Below are 21,282 nucleotides of genomic sequence, written 5' to 3'. Positions count from 1 at the left end.
ACTGAGAATATTAGTAAATAGAACTGTAAAGGTATGTGTTGAGCCGCATTTTTGGTCATCACTCAGGATTCCTCCGGGGGACGACAGAGGTTCCGCACTGGAGCTTTAATATTCGTGGTTTGGTAGTAAAAATAACAAAATGTCCTGACATCACCTGCACAAGAATGTTGAGACTGGCATTAACAGAGCCTCTTTATCTCTGCTTCATATCTTCATCCCGCTGCTCAGCTTTAACGGCTGAACAGAGGTGGATTAAGATAACAGGTGTCGAGATGTAGACATCCATCAGTGGTGGTTTAGATTGGATCTGAAACCCTGTTGTGATGTGGTCACAGAGGTCAACAAACACGGGACAGCAGATAGACTGCTCTCTACTGGGTCTTTGTGAAAATGTGAAAAGCCACCAGTGTGGAAAAAAAAAGCTTAATTTTCTTCTTGGCAACTAGGGCTGCAGATGACGATTGTGGTGTTTAATTGTTTGTTTGATTCATTAATTAGTTGTTTTGGGTCTATGAAATGTCCAACCTTAAAATTAATATTTCAAATATTTTTGTTTTGTCCACAAACCAATATTATTCATTTTCAATTATTTAGTTATACAGAGTTAAAAAAATATATTTATAATTGCCAACTAATTTTATAATCAATGAATCATTAACTAATCAGTGCAGCCCTACTGGCAACAGTGGTTATGCATCAAATGACAATATGAGAGCCTCTGAGTGAGACTGAAAAGCTACAAGGGATAATCTTAAGTCACATCCAATTTTCCCTTTGCATCCTGACCACTGACCACACCTGTCCACCTTTTACAAAATCAGCTCCACCATCCTTAGTGGGGACCCCTCCAGCATTTAGCCATCCACAGTGATGGAGAATTAGCATCACTGGCTGTGACCAGTCAGGTAGATGGAAAAGGAGGATGAATCATTCAGTCGTGATCCTCCTCAGTGCTCTCTACTCCCTCTGGAGCCTCTGACACACAGCACTGATCTTACATGTGAGGCTGAGTCAACTCTGAAGATCCTTTTTTTTTTTTAAAGAATGTGTGAAAAAGTTCATGTGTCACTGCAGGAAATTCTCACTCCCAGAGAGAGAAAAAAGATGTCATTGAGTTTCTATGAACTGTAATTCTTGACTCAATCCAGTCAACTGTATACAGACCACACATAGCATCCTATGCTGTAGGAAATGTGATGCACTGCTGTGAAATCAATGAAGTGGACATGGGAAACTTGTGCCACAGTCATTTGGGTACATTTGTACTAAATCTTATCTTGAGGTAAGATTTGAGATATGTCACAGCTCAGTTTTAACAAATAAACTTGCCAATCTTTCAAATCCCATCAATATGAAATTAACTTAAATGGAATAAAGTGAATTTAATACAAATTTCTAAAGCAGCATTTATATATGAAGGGCCTCAGTGGGAATTCTCAGCCCTGGTTTGAAGACACGGTTATATCAAGCTACAATGGGAATAAAAAAAGCAAATAAACGTTTGATTTCTTTTCTGATTTAAACATTGAATGTATAACACATGTTTTAAGAGCTTAGTTACTGTAGATTCTTTAAGATAAAACACGGTGTGTTCAATCAGTGCAGCCTGAAAGCTTCACGAGGTCCCTCGGGTACAAGCTCTCCTGGGCTTTTCTGTGTTTCCTTTTTCTCCTGTTGAATGTAATCACACTGGAGTTGTGTAACTGCCTTGGGTGGTGCCACTATTTTAAGAGCTTTTTGTGTTGACTTGCAGTGTTTTGTGGGTAGTTTGTTTTAATCCCTGTTCAGTCAGATTTACTGATATGACCTCAGAACAGAGTGAAAGACTCACCATGCTATAATGGATGTGTGTGTTTTTCTTTAGGCTTGGCTCTCATTCATCTTTATGTTGTGTTTTTATTTCTGTTTCTGGTTAACTCCCAGAAAGTGTAATCAGTTTCGACAAGTTTCTTTTTTCTTCCCTTTTTATGCACCTAGTCCTTCAGTCAGAACTTGAAGTGTTAGACTAAGGGAACGCACTGAAACATAAGCTTTAATAACAATAATTAGTTAGTAAACTACCATGTCACAGCATTAAAATCCTAAAATCCTTTGATATGTTATTTGTTTACATTACCTAATTACCTTGTCATGCTTTTACAGTGTCATAGTATCAGTGATGTAATCACATCAGGAAAGAAAGCCTGGCAATTTTCCATGTACACAACTCTTCCTGTCTTCCTGTTTCGATCAGCCGTTGTCACGCCTCATGACTGGTTTCACTAGTTATTTGTGCCACATGCATTGTTGCTGTAGTACCTGCAGTATATGCTGGTAACTTGTCACAGCCCAAATTGCTATATTTAATCAGCTCAGATGGATGGAAATCTATATTTTCTTTTATGGTGCTGCAATTTAGGATTATTTCAATCATTGAAACACATTTTTTACAGTTATGTCATTGAATGAGGTCATCACCAAATGTGGATATATTAAGAAACATTTCCTACTTGAGTTATGAAACACATGCTGCTGTCCACAGACAGGGAGAGATGACAGGTGGAGGCTCCGCCCACTGTGTGTGCGTTTATGTGTGTTCATGTCTACTTGTATTTTTTTGCCTCTCTGGCATAAACACTATTCTTGTCATGACCAAAGCCTTATTTCTGAGGGATTGGTGAAGTTTAAGGCCAACATTAGAATTGTGGTTTGGTTACAGGTTAGACATTAACTGATTGTAGTCAAGGTCAGCTTTGTTTAGACTGTCCAAATGAATCTGAGTTGGTGCAGTGTCGTAAGAGGAATATCTGTGCAAACCTGTGCGTGGCTTTATGTCCCAGTGAAAATAAAATTTGAGCACACAAGGAAGTAGAAGAGGTTGGCGTTTTCACTGTGCATGTTAACGGTTGTGTTTGTGTGTGTGTGAGAGCATGTCTGAGCATGTGTATGAGCTTGCACGTGTGCATGTATGTGTTGGTCTAACCTGAATTTAAAGCTTTGGATCCAGTGTCTTTATATTGCTTGTGTGCCTGTTTGGTGTTCCCAGCTCCCTGTGGTATGCAGCAGAGCAGGTTCATCTGTGTCAAAGTGAAAAGGGGAGGAGAGAGGAGGTGAACATGTGTAGCTCCACCTCCTCCTCCTCCTCCTGCTTCATGGCTGGTGTGTTGCTCTGTAACTCCACAAACTTGTCGTCAGGGTGCCATCTAAAGGACTGAGCCGATGATGATCTTCTCTTTGTTAATTCTGCTGCTGAGAAAGCACATGTGGTTTGAGTCTGTCCCACACAGCAGACCTCTGCCTCCACTTTGACTTATATTTTGTATTGATAATTGATATTTTTGAAAGAAAAGAACAGTTCGCAGATGATTGGCACCAGTCAAAATGCCACTATTACAAGTGGGCCATTTTGGGCCACTGCTCTCAAAGATGTTTTTTTCCGGCCATCCAAACAAAAACGCTGCCCATATTTTTCCATTCAAGGTGCTGGAAAACGGCACAGCGGTGTGGACAGCAGGCAAAACTTAAAACATATTAGTTTCTATAAGGGCTGCAATTAGTAATCGATTAATCTGTCTATTACTATCAATTCTCAAAATAATTGACAATTCATTTTGTAATCGATTAATAATTGATTAATGAAACAATCATTGCAGCCCTAGTTTGGATGTAGCTTTAATCACCTGACATTTCCCTTGCATTAAAACAGCACATCTTTGATCTAGTTACGTTACACTGTCATACACCATGACACTTGTCCAGTCAGCGACCTTTCCTTTAAGCACAGTGTACTATCCAAGAGGGCATCTTCCTCAGAATGAGAGGTCAACGTATTTATGTTCCACTGCGGGTCATTGATCTGAGAGCTTGGTATTGATTAGGCGGTCGGTCTGTTCACACCAGCTGCTCAGGAATATGCTGCTGCTTTCAGAGACATACCGTGCATTTTTAATGAGCCAACCTGATAGCTTCATGCAGCTGTTACTTAACATAACCTACGTTGCTCTGCAAAAAAAATATTGTTTTAGTCCAACTATAATGGGACTATGGAATTGGAACGCAATTGTTCTTATTCAATTTTCTCACTTGCATGTTTGTGATAATGGCCATCTTTGAACCTCTCTCACTGTACAACAAAGGACACCAATTAGGAGCAAAGACCAAAGAAATCACCACACACATTTAATACTAGTCATTTCTCATCAGGGACAGTCAATATAAACTTGAAACCACTAAGTTGCAGTTTGAGCATATAAGGTGTTTGTCAGAACAGAGTTGAAGGGGAAATGTAGTTTTGTGGCAGACACCGAGGTGGGAAGCGACCTTACTGGCTTTTAACGGCCGATTGACTACCAGGACTTCCTCATGCACTGAATCACACATGAGCAGGAAAACCACAGAACAGTGTAGCCAGGCTTGAACACCGGCTGACAGCACCACTCAAGCTCCAAGGAAAAGTTTTCTCAGGGCAATCTTGGCACATGAAGAGGACGATGTGTTTACTAGCTGCTCGATGATAGAGGTAATACTTTATATATATTTGCAATTGTTTGGACCCCACTTAACATTAAAGCAGAATATTTTTTTCATTTTTTTCAAGCAGGCTTGTACTTGGGAGGTCTGGTTTACCTCAATGGAGAGGTTCTCAATTGTTGTCTTGCCTTTCTAACCAATCTCTTTCTAATACATGCAGGTTGAAACAATTGTATATTTACCAGTGTTTTGTAATTTCCTCATGCTGTGGTATTGAGCAGACTTCACAGGCTTCTCCTCATCTGCTGAATATTCATGTGTATTTTCATGCGTACCTCCAGCTGTTCACTGGGCTCCTGTATATTTCATCCCTATTGATCCCTGTGCAATAAAAGCATCACAGAGCCAATGTTAAAAGCCCTCCAGGTCACAGCATTATTTATGAACCTGTCTGCTATTTTTTGCTCTGCAGACTGGCCGCTTCTTTGTAAAACTAGCATGAAATAAACATGACAAGTCATCCATTTACATGGATCAATCCTCCATCAGGGGTTTGAATCTTGACTCCAGCAGGTTACAGGAATATTGGTGGAGTAACTTTGTGTCATGCTTTATTAGCTCACACAAAAGATAACTTTAATTTAATCTCCTGATTTCCACAGCTTCCCTTCTTTACAGCTTTGAGGAGGAATCTGGACAAAGTGTCCTAATTTTTCAAGATGTGTCTTCATAGTCAGTTTTACTTCCCTATTTTTACCTTATCTGCTACTCTCACTTATATAAGAGCAGCACTTCCCCCTGTGCTCCTTCTTCAGATTCACTCAGTTCTCTGCTCCTCGGTGGTCAGCAAGATTATGTCAGCTTATTTGACACTTTAAGTTCCTGTGCCACTCACTGCCTTGCACCAACATTGCTGTATAGATTCTGTCATTTAATACGTTTTCAGTGGGAACATGGCGTTGACAGTGTGGAGGTTTGATGTCGGTTCTGAGGGTGTTGACAGGTGTTTTGTATGAAGGTGTGCAGCAGCTTGCATATGCAGCTGTTGATTTTACACTGTGAGACATGTGATTTTGTTGCATCACGCTGTCCAGGATCTTTTCCCTGATTATGCAACAGACTAGGGGTGGGCAGTATACCGGTGACATCACCGTCACCATTGTGATTGCTCCCTGGGCACAGATAAGATCTGCCCACTGCTCCTGCACCAGGCTTGTGTGTGTAATCACTACTGGGGTGTAAAATGGATGGGATAAATACAGAGGTCATATTTACTATCACTAATTGCTGAGTTTGCAAGAATAACACATTCTAATGATATTGATTTTGCAATATTGTCATTATCGTGAGAAATGGGCACATGGTTTGCTTTTGGTCCAGGACTCGGATTCAAGCATTGACTACATTCGGACATGGAAGTTGGAGGCGAGGACTCAGACTTTGGATATGTTTTTTGGTTATTTTTAGTGGTTTAGTGGCTGACTGAGTGAAGGAGAGTAGAGCAGCAGCTGCTACAGCTAGATGTGTCACGGATAATCAATAATAACAGCACAGCTCAGGTCTGAGAGAGAGCAAGTTTCTCTGACGTGCTGTTGCATCAATTCTCATTTCTGCATCCACATACACATCTGCAGTTCCATTCCCATTTAAACAAGGGTCCAAGGGTCTAGTAATCCACACATACATACTCGGTCGAATTCTGTATTTTCAAGCAGTGATTACTCAATAGGAGTTCATCCTTTTTTGTTTCCTTTTTTTTTTTTTAAACTCAAGCAAGTTTCCATAGTTGGTGACTTATTTGTTGTGTCTTTTGACCAAAACAAGAGCGAGAATGTGTTTTGTTTCAAAGTATGACCGGAATTTACTAGACAGGCAGTGCAGAGATAGAGGAAAAAAATATGCCTTTTATTGTAGTTTTTTTTACGTCCTATCGTCCACCCCTGTAACAGACTGAAATCCAGTCACAAATGATTCACTATTTTACCTTTTGCTTTCTTTGCTTCTTTCTCCCTCCATCAGACGGTGTCTTCATCAGGCCATGGCCACGGTGACTCGCCCATCTACACCAACCTCAAGGAGCTGAAGATCAGCCAGACACACATGCCCCCTCTGCCCTCAGGCTCCCCCATTCAGACTTTGGGTGACTGGGAGAGTTACAAGGACCAGAGTGGCAGGCACTTCTACTACAACCGCTCCACCCAAGAGAGGACCTGGAAGCCGCCTCGAGCCAGGGAGACCAGTAGCGGCAACTCCAGAGGAGAAAACCACAGTGCAGGAGAGAGCTCTGAGGTACAATACATGCCCTGTATGCCCATACAAATGTAGACTGTCTGTTTATGAAGAGGTTCCAGTGACATGACTTAAAACACGACTGAAAACACTCCCCAGCTTACAAGTGCATTCAACTTAGCTTGTGTGTTATGAAAACACTAAGCCAATGGTGTGACCACATAGTGATGTTTTGAAGATTTAAGATCTTTAAACCACTTTGAGATGGTCAATTTTTTTTTCAGTACCTTAAATAAACGGAGGATGTAGTTTATTCCCCATGTCAGCACCGAGTTAGTTTTAGACAGTGTGCAAATCTTCCGGCAAGGCTTAAGTTATCAATTTCTTGAAGTGCAAAGGAGACTCAAAGCCAGTCAGAAAGGGAGACAAGTACAACATCACTAAAAACTTAATAACAAGGACAAACGGACAATATACTGTATCTTAAGATTTGTGCAATTAAAATTAAATTAATAATTCATTAATTAAATGAACAATTAATTAATTAAATTAATAATTTATTAATTAAATTAAAATCCTCACAAAACATACATTTTTACTGCAGGAGGTATAACCACAAAAAAAGACCAAAGTATAGTGAGCCAAAAGAATTAAGAGAAGTCCACCCACGCTTTTGTATATTCTCAGCCAGAGACGGATTTAAAAATGCTAAAAATGCAGCATATAAGACAGAGTTAAGTGTCAGGCAAAATGCATTTCAGAGAAAATAAAATCCCTGCGCCATGTATGCCGTATCAACACCACATGTGGTTCATTGAAAAGTTGTGATGAAACAGAAAGTCCCACGTGTAGATACAAATAGACTTGCAATTTTGGAAATTGCACAGGGCAGTATTACAATTTTCAAGAGTTACTTGATCAACAGCCAGTGACAATTATGACTAAGTGAAAGATTCTTTCATGTGCACATGCAGTACACTGACACATACCAGACTGAGTCATGAGGTGGTCACCTCTCATTTTCTTCCCAATTCCAGTACATGCACAATGCACCACACTGCCACCTACAGGTGTAAAGCTCCCACTGTCACTCAGTTAACTGTAGCAACCACCTCTAGATTTACACAGTCCACAATGAAGCATGACCATTAGTAGTTGTTTATTTTTAACTCTCTTACGGGTTTTCTGGTTTTCTGTTCTATAAAATCTAATGGTGTACTGGTTGTGGGTGCTTGACTGCTTATTCTCCTCGATAACGTCATGGTGAAAGATGCCCTGTCTCTTCTCTCTTCCTCTCTCTCTTCCTCTCTCTCTTCACACATGCTAGACTACTCCTCTATCGCCTTCTTTCCTCCCCCTCCTTTCGCTGTCCATCGGTCGACTTAAGCCTCTGTCGTCGGAGGACACCTGCTTCAGTACCTACTCTAGCCAGTCTGACAGTCAGTATGGCTCGCCGCCGCGTGGTTGGTCGGAGGAGATGGATGAGCACGGCCACAGGCTGTTCGTCAGCGACCATACTAACGAGAAGGTACCCGCTGCACAGCGCTCATCTTCTGCCTCTTGACTCTGGTGGTTTCTGGGGATGAAAGAATTAATGGAGTTCAGGTTGATTTTGTGATGATTTTCTCCGCCTATATTTCCTTCTTGCACTGATTCAACAATGTTGTAACACCACAGCTGGAGAGAGAGATATTACCACCACAGGAGAAATGTCGACAATACAGAATGTTTAGCTCTTAGAAGGCACTCGCGGCAAACATTCAGGAGCTTAAATGCATATACATTTAAAAAAGCAATATCAACAACTTTTAACGTTTAACACCTCATGTGGTGATTGATGCAAAAAATTTCATTTGCCGTTTGGTCAGCGTGTTTGATGTTGATGTTGTTACTCCATGTGTGTCACCAGTGGTTAAAACATGTTGATGAACAGGGCCGACCTTATTACTACAGCGCCGATGGTTCCAGGTCAGAATGGGAGCTGCCAAAGGTAAAACACTTCAAAAGAATGGTCAAATTTAGACCCTAATTACTGAACTGTGTCCAGTAATCAACCTACAAAAGCATGAGAGCATAATTGATGTGATCACAAGTGCTACAGCTAATATTTTTACTGATAACTGATTCTTTTGTTAGTTATTTTCTTGTTGCTCAGTACCTACAGCATTTGTTTTTCCCACAGTCATAATTTTAAATGGTTTATTTTGTTCGACACACAACAAGCAGGAGACGAAAGACAAACCTTTATTCATTCAAACCAAAACTACTTGGCTGTTCACAACACATTAACCAGTTAGTGTGCATTTACCAGTTAGACATAGCCAGCAATTTGAAAAACATAATTCTTCCACTGTGTTACAAATATTCTCCTCCCATAAAGAAGAAATAAACAGCCCACATCATGACTCTGTTAAAATGCTGATGCTGCTTTTTGTTTACTTTTTTTAAGTCTGTGCCAAGGAGTGCATTTTTATCATATTTAGGGTTTTTTCGATCAGTGCCGTATCATATCACGTTTTCTTGTCAATAATCAACCTATTATGTTAGTTGTATTAGTTATATTTTAAAGATTCTATTTTCAATTTGACTTACTAGTAAAATAATATTGACATTTAATCCAGTAGTTGCAGATGTGTTCTAATTAGTGTGTTAGTGTAATTTGACAGGTATGTATAAACAGTATGTTACAGGATGTACATTAACTTCAAGGAGATGCTGTGCTTATTCTTGTTTACCCACATTGCAATGATTATTTATGAGCGGAAAATCTATTTGTAACAAAATGAAAGCTTGCAGCACAAACATATCAGCTCAAACCTGTTTTATTTAGACGTATTCAGTTTAATTTAGGAAAAACAAAGATTACTGAATGCTTATGCTTTGTGATTCCCCGTTTCCTTCTTTCAGTACAATATCTCCCCTCCCCAGCCTTCTGGAGATGCTCCAAAAACTCGCAGTCTGGACAGGAGACACTTGGAGCCCATCATCCTGACCAAGTGGAGACATAGTTCTCACGTTGAAGAGCCAAACGACAAGGTCTGACACCCGCATCTGCAAAGAAAACACTAAATATGGTCTAATATTTATACAAAAACTCCCTTAAAAAGTACATTTTTAAACCTATTTCTAACATTTGTCAGTTGTGCTTATTCAATCCTGGATACATACTGTACCGTGTTGCTGCTATCTGTTGTGAAAACGGTTGTTAAGTCAACAGTTTCAGTTGTAGACTTGTTACATTGCAGCGGCTGTTAAAAACCAGACGTTTCCGCGCAGTCTCTGCCCGCCTACACCCATACAAACACAAAGTCAGTAGTCCGTCATACCGACAAATCACTGTCTTATCCCTTAATCCTTAAACCTAAAAGACAGACAATGAGACAATCACAATACATGAGTCATAATTACACATCTTCGTGTTGAATCACTTTTTTTTCTTGCATGTTTCCCTGAGTTGATTGAACCAGTTTTTTTTTTAATCATTTCACTTAAAAATTGGACAATCAATCATAAAGTTCATCTTCAGAGCTGTGGTAGGCAGCTTGTTTTTTTGTTATTTACATTTCAGCTTCATGTAAACCAAGTGATCAGAGAGAGAACTAGACATAAGCACCTCCTCTAGACCTTGAGGAAATCTGGCCTTCTATAATCAATTACACAACAAAGAGAGTGACAATGAGAGAGAGGGCACCTCCTATTTGCCATTCTTTATCCCAGCTGTGCTGAATTAACGTGTTAGTCAAAATGTCTTTATGTAGCACCTTTCAAACTTATCAAATGCTGTATAAAGTGCTTTCCAATTTGACTGAATAAACAAAAACAAGCAAATAAAGTAAAAATGCACTTGGCAACTATTGCACACTGAGCAATAAAAAATCAATAAAATAATGCACTTAAAAGTATAAAAGATTTTAACTTAATACTATAGTGATAAAGACATAAAATATGTAAATCTTATTTACTCAGAAACAGTAAAACAATAAAATCTAATAATAATATATATAAATAAAATATTGATAGCAGAGCAAATAATAATACTACAACAAAAAAATAAACTCACAACAATAACATAACATACATTTATAAAAGTAAGACGCTACATAAAAGCCAGACTGAAACGATGGCTAAGATGGTTATGCTAATCAAGTGCTACACTATAAATTTGCAGATGTGTTTGCGTTATTCTGTGATTTTTCTTTTATTTCTAGAACTTCTAAGTATGTTAGAGATCATTTCATAGATAAGTTAAAGTTATAGTCATAGACCGCAAATATTTTAAGTTAGACTTTTTAGGGGCAGGGTAAGTCAAACTGCAGCAGCTGAAAATATCCTGGAAAATTGATTTGAAGGAGAGTGGGAACCATGACCCTGCCTACTGCAGCTTTAAAGAGCTTGACCACAGCGACGGAAACATTCTTAGAAAATACAATATTACACATATGAAACACATGAAGTACCTTTTTATATGCATGAATCTTTCAAAAAACACTATTGTATGCATATCTGATTAATAATCCATTCATTTCTCCTGGAAATCACTGTCATCATCATCATCCTCACCGTCATCTCAGTGCTAATCACACTTGTCTTTGTCTTCTTCATCACATCTGATCTCATCATCGTCTCATTAACACTCTGTTGTTACCTGTGACACAGTGTTTGTTTTTCTTTTCTTTTTTTCTTTTTTGTCCATTCCTGTCTCCTCACTAGGATGCACCTCTGGGTCCCATACCCTCCTCTCCTGACTCTGACTCCTGCCCTTCGTCTCCAAAGCCCCCTGACTCTGTTAGTACTCACCCCTAACTTCCACCTGCTCACCTCACCCACCAGACTCTGTCCTGCAGGGGTTTATTTAACTCAGTCCCTGTGTTACAGGCAGTGACACATGTTGCAGCTTACTACAAGGTTCCTACACTGGTCTGGGAAATGGTTAAAGCGATAGTTTTTTTAGTGGAGGGTTTGAGGTTCTTAAGCATAGTTGGTGTGTTACATACAATAGACCACATTCACCTGTTTGGAGAGGGAAAGACTGTCACCCTATTCCTACATGCATTAACGCCGTAGTGCAGATGTTGTATATCCAGCAGATAAGTTGTCTGGGTTATACTTAAGAATGGCAGCATGGTATACCACTGAAAATAATCCAAATATAGCATACAGTAATAATGTTATAATACTTGTTTTTTCTGCTGTCTCCTTTTCCATAAATATTCCATAAATAACCTTAACATTTCCTGTCTCCCTCTCCAACTGAACATTGTCTACTGTACATAACACACTGATGATGCATAAGCACCTTATTCACCAACTTACTTCTTTAAGAAATCTTAAACTGGAGTCTGTGAAGAAACACTGAGGATTGGTCAAATGTCATTAATGGCGTATTTCCACCGGCTCTACTCGCCTCACCTCGACACGGCACAGTTTAGGTTGCATCTCCACTACAGAATCAGTTAATAAAAAGTATTTGTCCAGTACTTCCTCCATGACCGGAGCACAGACTCCGTCTGACACAGTCACTGGACTGAAACACAGCGGCAAGGTCTGTGATGCCAGGGTCTGTGATCTCCTGGTAGTTGTTGGAGATTAACCCACGTTTTTAGGATTGTTAGTACCTGGTACTATGCTAGTGGAAACGCTACTTAAACCGTGCCGTGGCGAGACGAGTAGAGCCGGTGGAAATACGCCATTAGAGACATTTATGTCATTATCTGGGTTTGTTAATGGTTGGGTTGATAACCCATTTGTCTCATAATCAGAAAAGGCAAATAATCAGTGGCTAAATGCAGCTCTGATAGAATAATTAAATGTAATGTAAGTTGGCATCTGTATACACTCTCCAGTCCACTCTTTATGGTCACTTGCCTTTCCTGAGGGAGTGATTTTTCTCGTTGCATGGTGTTTTTTGGTGGTGGTGTTTGACTTATTGTTCACCAATATTAAGCTTTGACAGCAGCTTTGTCCTTTGCGATCCTGCTGTGTCTCTGTAGAGTCTCTGTAAAGTGTTGTTTTGTTTTATTTGCGCTCTAATGCTTGTTTTTGTTCCTCCAGCCATCTGAAAAGTGTGGGGTTCTGAATGTGACAAAAATCACAGAGAATGGCAAAAAAGTGCGGTGAGTGACTCTGACTCTGACACTTTTGCTGTGTCTAATTGAGAACGGTGTAACAGTATGTGCCCTTCTGTTAATCTGATGATGTTCGTTGCAGTTTGTTTGTGATCAAAATAGATTGTGATTTACCAATAAAGTATTCTGATTCTGAATGCCGTGCTGTGCCACAGGATATAGTTTGTATTTGGATCACAGTGCGAACATTGAAATCAAACTGCACATTTTTGTTAACTACGTTGCTGTAAATAATATTTTCACATCTATAGCAGTGACAGTAAATCTGCTGTTGAGTGCAGCTGTCCATTAAAACTTTGAGATGCTTGTGCCACTGTGATTCCTAAATTAATTCTCTCTTTGCCCAAAGTTATAGGAAAATAACTAGATTCTTCATATCTAAATTCTTAAATTATTTAAATATCTCGTGCAAATTGGTTCACTAACCTGCATCACTGTTGAGCACACATAAAGGAAAAGTACACGTTTGATGACTGTTGTCCATGAACTGTCTGCTGCAGAAAGAACTGGACCTCCTCCTGGACAGTTCTCCAAGGATCCATACTGCTGTTTGCCAAAGGACAAGGAGGTGGAAGCAGCTGGGTGAGTGATAGAAACGGTTTTCTGTACGGGAAAAAATGTTTCTCATCATGTTAGTGATTCAGTCTATATGTCTAGACATAGGTGCAGTACTAACAAAAGAAGAGTTGTTCTCAGTCATTCAGGCATTGAAAAGGGAGGCAAGGACAAGTCTGTTTCATCTCTGTGTTGTTGTTTTTGTTCTTTAGTCTCAACCAGGCTCTGTAAAGAGGCTGGTGTTTGGTTTGTCAATGCATTTTCCTAAAAAAAAAAAGCTTTCAAGGTTTTTATAAGGTCATTACAGGGTCATTACAAGTGAAATTTGAACTTTCTTCTTCCTGGATGTTTCTTGTTCCTTCTCTTTCCATGCCTCCATCTCTTTATCTCACCCCCTCACTCTGTTTTCTTCACTGCCCCTCCTCGATCCCTTCATGCAGTCATACTATCACAGTGACTCCTTCCCTGAATTTCTCCTGTCACTGTTGAGTAATTGGAGGCCGTCTGCTAAGAAGCATCCTGCTGTCTGCCATGGCTGCACTGAGCTCCCTCAAGCCTCCTCTGTATGTGCTTTCTCCTTCCTTATGTGTGCTTCTCTACTTCTTCTCTACCTCCTTTTCTGCATGACACATATGTCCTGTCTGTCGTGCTCTGACCCCAGACCCCTTTGTTATCGGTCACATCAAAGCTCAGGGTTGACAACATGGACAGAGTTTAGAAAACGGATTCAGTCGGAAAAGCTGAGAAGTTTTAAAGTTCAGATGGAGGTCTGCTGTCATGGGTCTTGTTACGTGGACGGAGCATGACACACAGGCAGCATTACTGCATGTGCATGTGCATGTGTGTGGAGGCTGGAACACACTCCTGAGTCTTTACTGCAAAGTTTTCACTGCAATAAATGAACTGTCAAGATAAAATAAATGGCGGCTTGGTGTTTTTCCTTAAACCCAGTATGCCAAAACATTAAGAGAGGCTTTAAATTAAAGGAATTGAAGAATATACGCTGTCTTGGCAGTTTACTGGGTTCACCTATCTAAATCGATTGCTGTCTACTGTGAGAGCGAACCATTAAATCCTCCTTCCTGCAGGTTATAATGATCCGGTTTTGTTTGACAGAGGTGTTGATACAACTGTGAACACTGTGGAGGCTCAAGTGTTAAAGCAGCGCTGAACTGTGTCATTTTCATCCTTAAAGGTGTTTTTTTTTTTTATTCACCCCCTTTATATCAGTGACATGAGACAACATAACAGAATCACTTCTGTGTGTAATGGAGCAGCACAAGCTACATCCTCTGAAATCAGGACAACACAGCTGAATCAGAGCCTGCTAGTGGTTGCAGTTGGTGGTTTTAATGAACTGCCAAATAAGTGTATACACTGTGTAGAACTAATGGGTTTGTCAGTTGTTCGGCTATTCAGTTAAAGGTTTATTTTTTTTATGTTATACCTGACTATGGGAGTGTTTGAGTATACACACCAGCAGAGCAGGAGCGAGTGAGGGCTAGAAGTCAAACTGCTGATCGACGTTTGCACCTCTTTGTGTTTTTAGTCATACCCCCTTGTTTGCAGCTGACTCGCTTTACTAGAACACTGTTTCCTCCATCTGTCTTGAGATAAAACAAATCACTTCCTGTGTGCAGTGTGTGAATGTCGCCAGGTGGAACGAGATCTAAACACCATCATATTGAGAAACACGCAGAGTGTCATGTGGAGCTGATAGGCTTAGTCAGCGTTGTGTTAACTCTTTTGAAGATGGTGTGAGTGTAATAGACCCTTGTTTGTATTTAAACAGTCAAAGCCAGAGCTATAAGACAGCTTTATTTTTTACAGCTGCATAAATTGTCACATTTATCATGAGTAAGACATGTGACAAAGGTGTTTACTCTGCCCCGTTCGGATTCTTTTCTCCTCTCCAGTTTGGAGGAAACCAGTCCCAACCCGAGTTCACTGTGGATCTGAAGGGCGGCTCAGTGGAATGGGCCTCCAAGGACAAATCCAGCAAGAAGCACGTATTAGAGGTGAGACAGAGCTCACTTCACATTCGCATGCTCTCTGATCTTTTACTTGTGTGTATTTTCCTTTGAAAAACAACTTCAAAGTGCAAAAAAAACTAATGTTTCAGAAATCCACTGAAGGGTTTTAAGTAAATATTTTTATGAGTTTTAAGAGTCCATGCTCATTGTGAACATACAATGTGAAGAAATAAAAAGATCTCACCATTGTTGTGTGTCTTTCTCCTGTTTGCAGCTGAAGACTCGGCAGGGAACAGACTTGCTGATCCAGTCAGAAAATGAGAACGTCATCTCTGACTGGTTCAGAGCGCTGCAGGACATGATCAGCACCCACGTAAGGAACAACGCTTTCTCAGAGTTAGTTTACTTAAGGAAACAAAGGTCAAAAACATAATATACATGTGTTGTTAGATTGTGACTTCATTTTAGATGAATAGAGGACTTTGTTTTAGTATATAAATAATGTTGAAATGTCTGTTCATGTTATATTGAACTGAATAGGAGCTGCTCATTGTATCCACACTATGATATCAATGTGTGATGTTTATAGGTGAAAAGATTTGGAAATGTTGCTGAATATAAGCCACCCTACTGAAAAACTGAGAGTAAAATAATCATTATTGAAGAAGCTAAAATCATTAACTCAGGAACTCCATCGTGTGGAAACACAGGAAATAACAAAGTTACAAATAAAAAAAAAGTAAAATCCAACCGATTTGACTTGCAGCTGTACTTTTTACGTTTTCCTGCCCTGGGAGTCCAGCGATGTAGCAACGTGAACGTCTTTACATCAACAATATCTTGTTTGTGTTTGTGTGTGTTTTTAGGCTTGTGAGTCTGATGAGGCCATCGAGGAGGACATGCCCGAGTCTCCTGGTTCTGAGAAACATGACAAGGAGAAAGAACATAGAGACTCAAAGAAAGGCAGAGGTCTGTGCTCTTTATGGCTTTAAACTTGTGTTATTACATTATGTTTTTAAACACTTTTTAAAAAGTAAGTTAAAGTTGATTATTAAGATTTAAATGTTGAATAAAGTAGAATAATTATGACTGTAGGACAGATTTGGCAGCGCATATCGAAAGCACAAAGTACAAAAACAGCTCGATGACGTATCAGTATCACCCGCTCTATAAAACAACTGCTTATCAGTGTCATTCCTCTAAAACACAGAGCAGCTGTAATGTCGATCAGTGTGCTGAGACGAGTAGTGGACTACACTTTCATAGCTCCTTTTTCCTCAGCAGCCATGAAGACCTCCACCAGCATGGACTCCTCCGACAACAAGAAGACCAGACACAAGCTGAAGAAGTTCCTCATCCGCCGCCCGACACTACAGTCCGTCAGAGATAAGGGATACATCAAGGGTAACGGAGACTTTTAAGTTGTACTTTCATACATTTATTAGATTAGCGGGTGGAAATGTTTTGCTGACACGTGAAAATAGTGATTTTTTTGGTGATTCTGCATTTTTAGATTAAGATGATTCTTTATTTGCTGAGAAAAATCTCCTGATTCTAAGCTAAGAATCCAGTATATTGCCATGAAAATGCTTTATCACACATCTGAAAACGTTTTTTTTTTACCGCACACCATTAACAATCAAGTCTGGAAGTGGTAGACAGCTGACTGAGGACCTTGGACTGTTTGTGATGCTGTCTTTTGTTACTATGTGTCTTCAGATCAGGTGTTTGGCTGCAGTTTGTCCAGTTTGTGTCAAAGGGAAAACAGCACAGTGCCACACTTTGTAAGGATGTGCATCGACCATGTGGAGAACAGTGGTGAGTCTACATGTGTGTTTACCATCACATCTGCATTAGGAGGAAAGGTTTCTAGTTTCTGTGAATGTGCATGTTGTAAAAGATGGGAGGGGTTTACTGTTACGTGATTATACAGCTAATGTTTGATAAGCAGTTACTCCCTAACAAGTTGTAAAGTAGTATAAATACTCAACTATGTCTGACAGTATTGATAGATTATAGATTTCTCCTCACTGGTGTTTTTCTCCCATCATGCCCTGCAGGTCTGCATGTGGATGGGCTGTACAGAGTCAGTGGAAATCTGGCCGTCATACAGAAACTACGATATGCTGTCAATCACGGTAAGACACTGTGTACTAACACTGCGTTGCTTTACTGACTTGGCAACTACAATGTAGATCATCAAATTATAGTCTGAACAATTAACCTGAAATGTTACTGAAATCACAAATCAAGTCGTTTTTCTGTAATCCTTGGTTGGAGATTAAAGTAAAAAAGACTTGTGCAATGTAAATATTTTACTTGACTTTTTCCTAAAACAGTGGTTTGTATGTGTGTGTCCAGATGAGAAGGTGAGCCTGGAAGACGGGAAGTGGGAGGACATCCATGTGACCACAGGAGCGTTAAAGATGTACTTCAGAGAGCTGCCAGAGCCGCTCTTCACCTACACTCTCTTCCATGACTTTGTCAATGCCATCAGTATGTGCTGCACCACAAATATGTCCCTGCACTCACTCAGCAACACACTTAGTATATAAAGGATAACAGAAGCATTTACTGCGGCAAAACCCCCCAAACCGGCATTTTATTGAAATCTCTTCCAATCATGGAAAGAAGTTCATTAAGCCTGTTTTTTTGTGCTGAAATTTAAACTGAATACTGGGAGATAGATACTTAGAAAACATCCTTTACCTCTTTTATATTATTGTTGAAAATAAAAGTCAAAAAGCACCACTGAGATCCCTAAACCCTATTTATAAAATGACTTCCATAAAGATTAAGTACTATTCAGTTTGTCTGGATCTGTTTTTTTTTACCCAGTATAGTACCAGCGAAGACAATATAAGTACGCATTACTCTGATGGTTCACATGTTTCTACCAAGGCTTTAATACTTTTTTGTTTTCTTTTTCTGCTCTACAGAAATATCAGACTACAAGCAGCGGGTTCAGTCCATCAAAAACTTGATCAAACAACTGCCTAAGCCAAACCATGACACCATGCAGGTTCTCTTCAAACACATGAGGAAGTAAGAAAACCACTGTGTTTTTTTTATTCATCCAGATATGGACAAAGACAACCTTACTTACAACACTTAAAAATGTGTATACTAGGGATGTACTGATTTTATGAGCTGTCCATCAGTATCTGCAATGACACAGATATATAATTAAATACTTCCCAGTTTGATACATAGTTGAATAAAAGGCTAAACATGCTTTAAACTGTTATTGTTTGTCATTAAAGGTAATGTTAAAGGTTAGTGCCTGAATATGTATGACTGAAATTATAATTATTTAAAAATACTGCGATAGTTTGATGGGCTGAACAATTAGATTTTGTTCAGCGTGTAGAGAATCTAACAGTTTGTCTTTCCTCCAGGGTGATCGAACATGGTGAAGAAAACCGTATGAACACTCAAAGCATGGCCATCGTGTTCGGCCCGACACTGCTGCGGCCTGAAACGGAGACCTGGAACATGGCCGTCCACATGGTCTACCAGAACCAGATAGTGGAGCTGACACTGCTGGAGTATGAGAGCTTTTTTGGCAGGTAGACGGAGGCAACAGAGGATAAGCCTACGTGTTCTATTTTCTCTCCAATAACGCAGCATGGCCCTGCTAAAAAAAAAAAAAACACACACACACAGCCCGGTTCTGCTCATTGTTGTCGACTTCATCTTTATCTCAAACCAACCTGTGGGCAGTGGCTTCTCCAAACAACCAATTTGTGGACCAAACGTCACGGAAACTAAATCGTAGATGTAACTAGTGACCAAAACATTTTTGACTCATTGCACTTTTTCAGTTTCTCGTTTTCTTCTGTCGCTGCATTTGTGTCGCCTCTGTACTGCAAAGGTGACGTCCTCCTGTCCTGACACTGGATTTTAAATAAAACACGGAACCAAACAGGCCTGGACCACTGCACAAACACGCTGAGAGCAATGGAGCCTCAGCAGCCTCCATCACACAGGAGGTGTCAGTATTGGAGGTTTATGATGCTGAATATGACGTGTTTGTACTGTATCTTTCCTGGGTAAATGACAGCTTTGCTTTAGAGTTTAGACACTAAGCGAGAAAGACGTTAGAGGCAGAACAAGGAGAAGGGATGTGGATTATTATTTTACAAGAAAATCTTTTTGTCTTTCTGTACTCATTGTGTTCCCTTTTTTATTTTCTGTTTTATTTTAAATGATTTTTTTCTTCTCTTTCTCTCTGCATCCATCTCTGCCCCCTTTCTCTTCTTTCTCCCCTGATATACTGGACTAATGCTCTTTTGAACGCATCAGGTTAAAGGGATCATTTAAAGGCGCTGACAGAACCCAGCAAGCTTGCTGACATGGCTGCAAGCAGTGACGCTAAGGAGGACAGAAAAGAAAGACTTATCAAAAGGCTGACCTAATAAAATCTATGCCTGATTTAGACTGCGATATCTTAAGAATATGTTTGCCACTTTATCTTGACGTCAGACAGCCTTTTCTTCCTGGAAACTGAATTTGAATTTTATGTTATTTAACTGCTCACTCCCTGCACCAAAGTCCATAGAGAGAATGTGCAATTTTACATCACAGCACACAGGCGTTGCTGATCCACTGCTGATCAGAACGCTCCGATATCTTATTTTGTGACTTCAGTAAGTGAAGTGAGCTGATAACAAGGCAGCAGTAGACTAACAACTCCTGAACACTAGCTCTCTATTTGGAGAACGTGAGAGTGAACGGTTTACAAACTTCTTTTTCCAGTCAGAAAAGTCTGTCTGACCGTGAGATAAAGCGCTGTGCCTGCCTTAAACTGGTTCTTGGCACAGTCGGGTCTCTGTGTGGCGGCACCGCATACAACCACACTTCAACCAAACTTGAACTATCCCTTTAACAGAACTCCGTATTATATATCTGCATGCCACCTTCTCCTCTTGGCTTTTTTAGAACAAATCATCTCACAGTGGTCAGAACATAAACCTGAAAACCAACACTGGTACTCAGCTGTTGCTTTTCTCCTCATGGATACAAAGCAAACGGCCCTTGAACGTGTCTCCATTGATACATTTGTACAGTGTATATGTGTGTGTGCATGTGTGTCTGTGTGTGTGTGGGTTGTATGGATGAATGAATGAATTTACTGACAACATGTTGTACAAATAGTAAATATAAGTACATTTGCCTGGAGTGTTAAAAATAAGGTAAAGAGGGAGAAGTGACGTGAGGTGTGAAGTAATGAACTGTGGATGAGGTGGTTTACCTGTGAATCAGGTACATGGAAGGTTGTGAATGTAAGTTTGCAAAGTAAATGCTGTCGGCTTTATCAAACTGGAATAAAGACCTTTAATAGAGGGGCATATTCTTTGTGTTTTTTTTAATGGGTTTTACTGTGTCAATCTTCAGAAATCAGTGCAGCCAATGGCAGATACATGATGTAGAATTTTGTGGATGACATGTTTGGCTGTTTTTCTTTTTTCACAGGAGAAATGGGGAGGCTGCTTTTTTCGGTGACATCTGAAAACACCAGTTGTTTTGGCTTCAGAGCGGGAGTTGAGATCCTCATGAATGACGTCGCGACCAGTCGCCACTTTGTCTGAACGATTGTGGACTTTTAAAGGCCAATAGAGTGACAGCAGTTTGAAGCACGAACAAGCAGAGAGCAGATGAATCAGCCAATAGCCCTGTAACCCCCCCCCCCCCCAATCCAGAGGAAAAAAGTATCAGATATGAACAAAACAATCTGTCACTGTCATGGTATAAGAAAAATATTTGCAATTTTCAAGTTGCAAACTGAAGACTACGTTCATTTTTATACAGTATAAAAGTGTCATGGGTGAAAATGGAGTGTTTTAATTTCATCAAGCTCCAACCATATCCAGTTCTATTTAAACACAATAAAAGGTTGCATTAGAATATGTTATGACTATAGACTTCTAAGCAGTCTTTTGCACCTTGTG

At 39.9% G+C, this 21,282-nt stretch overlaps 1 protein-coding gene across 17 annotated transcripts in view; it reads left to right on the top strand.

Moving 5' to 3' along the window:
- LOC131470106 (rho GTPase-activating protein 12-like) overlaps positions 1 to 20,677 on the top strand; it is a 45,765-nt gene extending 25,088 nt beyond the window's left edge. For 3 of the 17 annotated variants that reach the window (XM_058645662.1, XM_058645718.1, XM_058645798.1), the window contains 17 exons: positions 6,469 to 6,738; positions 8,006 to 8,206; positions 8,588 to 8,668; positions 9,586 to 9,714; positions 9,924 to 9,986; positions 11,389 to 11,463; positions 12,730 to 12,791; positions 13,304 to 13,385; positions 15,275 to 15,376; positions 15,606 to 15,704; positions 16,198 to 16,300; positions 16,613 to 16,735; positions 17,051 to 17,149; positions 17,392 to 17,469; positions 17,693 to 17,827; positions 18,271 to 18,376; positions 18,730 to 20,677. In XM_058645662.1, coding sequence (XP_058501645.1) covers positions 6,469 to 6,738; positions 8,006 to 8,206; positions 8,588 to 8,668; positions 9,586 to 9,714; positions 9,924 to 9,986; positions 11,389 to 11,463; positions 12,730 to 12,791; positions 13,304 to 13,385; positions 15,275 to 15,376; positions 15,606 to 15,704; positions 16,198 to 16,300; positions 16,613 to 16,735; positions 17,051 to 17,149; positions 17,392 to 17,469; positions 17,693 to 17,827; positions 18,271 to 18,376; positions 18,730 to 18,904 — 1,983 coding nt within the window. In that variant the 3' untranslated portion in view covers positions 18,905 to 20,677. Of the gene's footprint in view, positions 1 to 4,446; positions 4,499 to 6,468; positions 6,739 to 8,005; positions 8,207 to 8,587; positions 8,669 to 9,585; positions 9,715 to 9,923; positions 9,987 to 11,388; positions 11,464 to 12,729; positions 12,792 to 13,303; positions 13,386 to 15,274; positions 15,377 to 15,605; positions 15,705 to 16,197; positions 16,301 to 16,612; positions 16,736 to 17,050; positions 17,150 to 17,391; positions 17,470 to 17,692; positions 17,828 to 18,270; positions 18,377 to 18,729 lie in introns of those variants that run through there. The other 14 variants (XM_058645807.1, XM_058645682.1, XM_058645671.1 and 11 more) reach the window with 14 other exon arrangements.
- The last annotated feature ends 605 nt before the right edge of the window (positions 20,678 to 21,282 follow it).

The sequence above is a fragment of the Solea solea genome, chromosome 1 (genome assembly GCF_958295425.1).
Source record: "Solea solea chromosome 1, fSolSol10.1, whole genome shotgun sequence".
NCBI classification, from domain to species: domain Eukaryota; kingdom Metazoa; phylum Chordata; class Actinopteri; order Pleuronectiformes; family Soleidae; genus Solea; species Solea solea.
The sequence above is the reverse complement of the archived record's forward strand: the minus strand, read 5'-3'. Positions and strand labels throughout refer to the sequence as shown.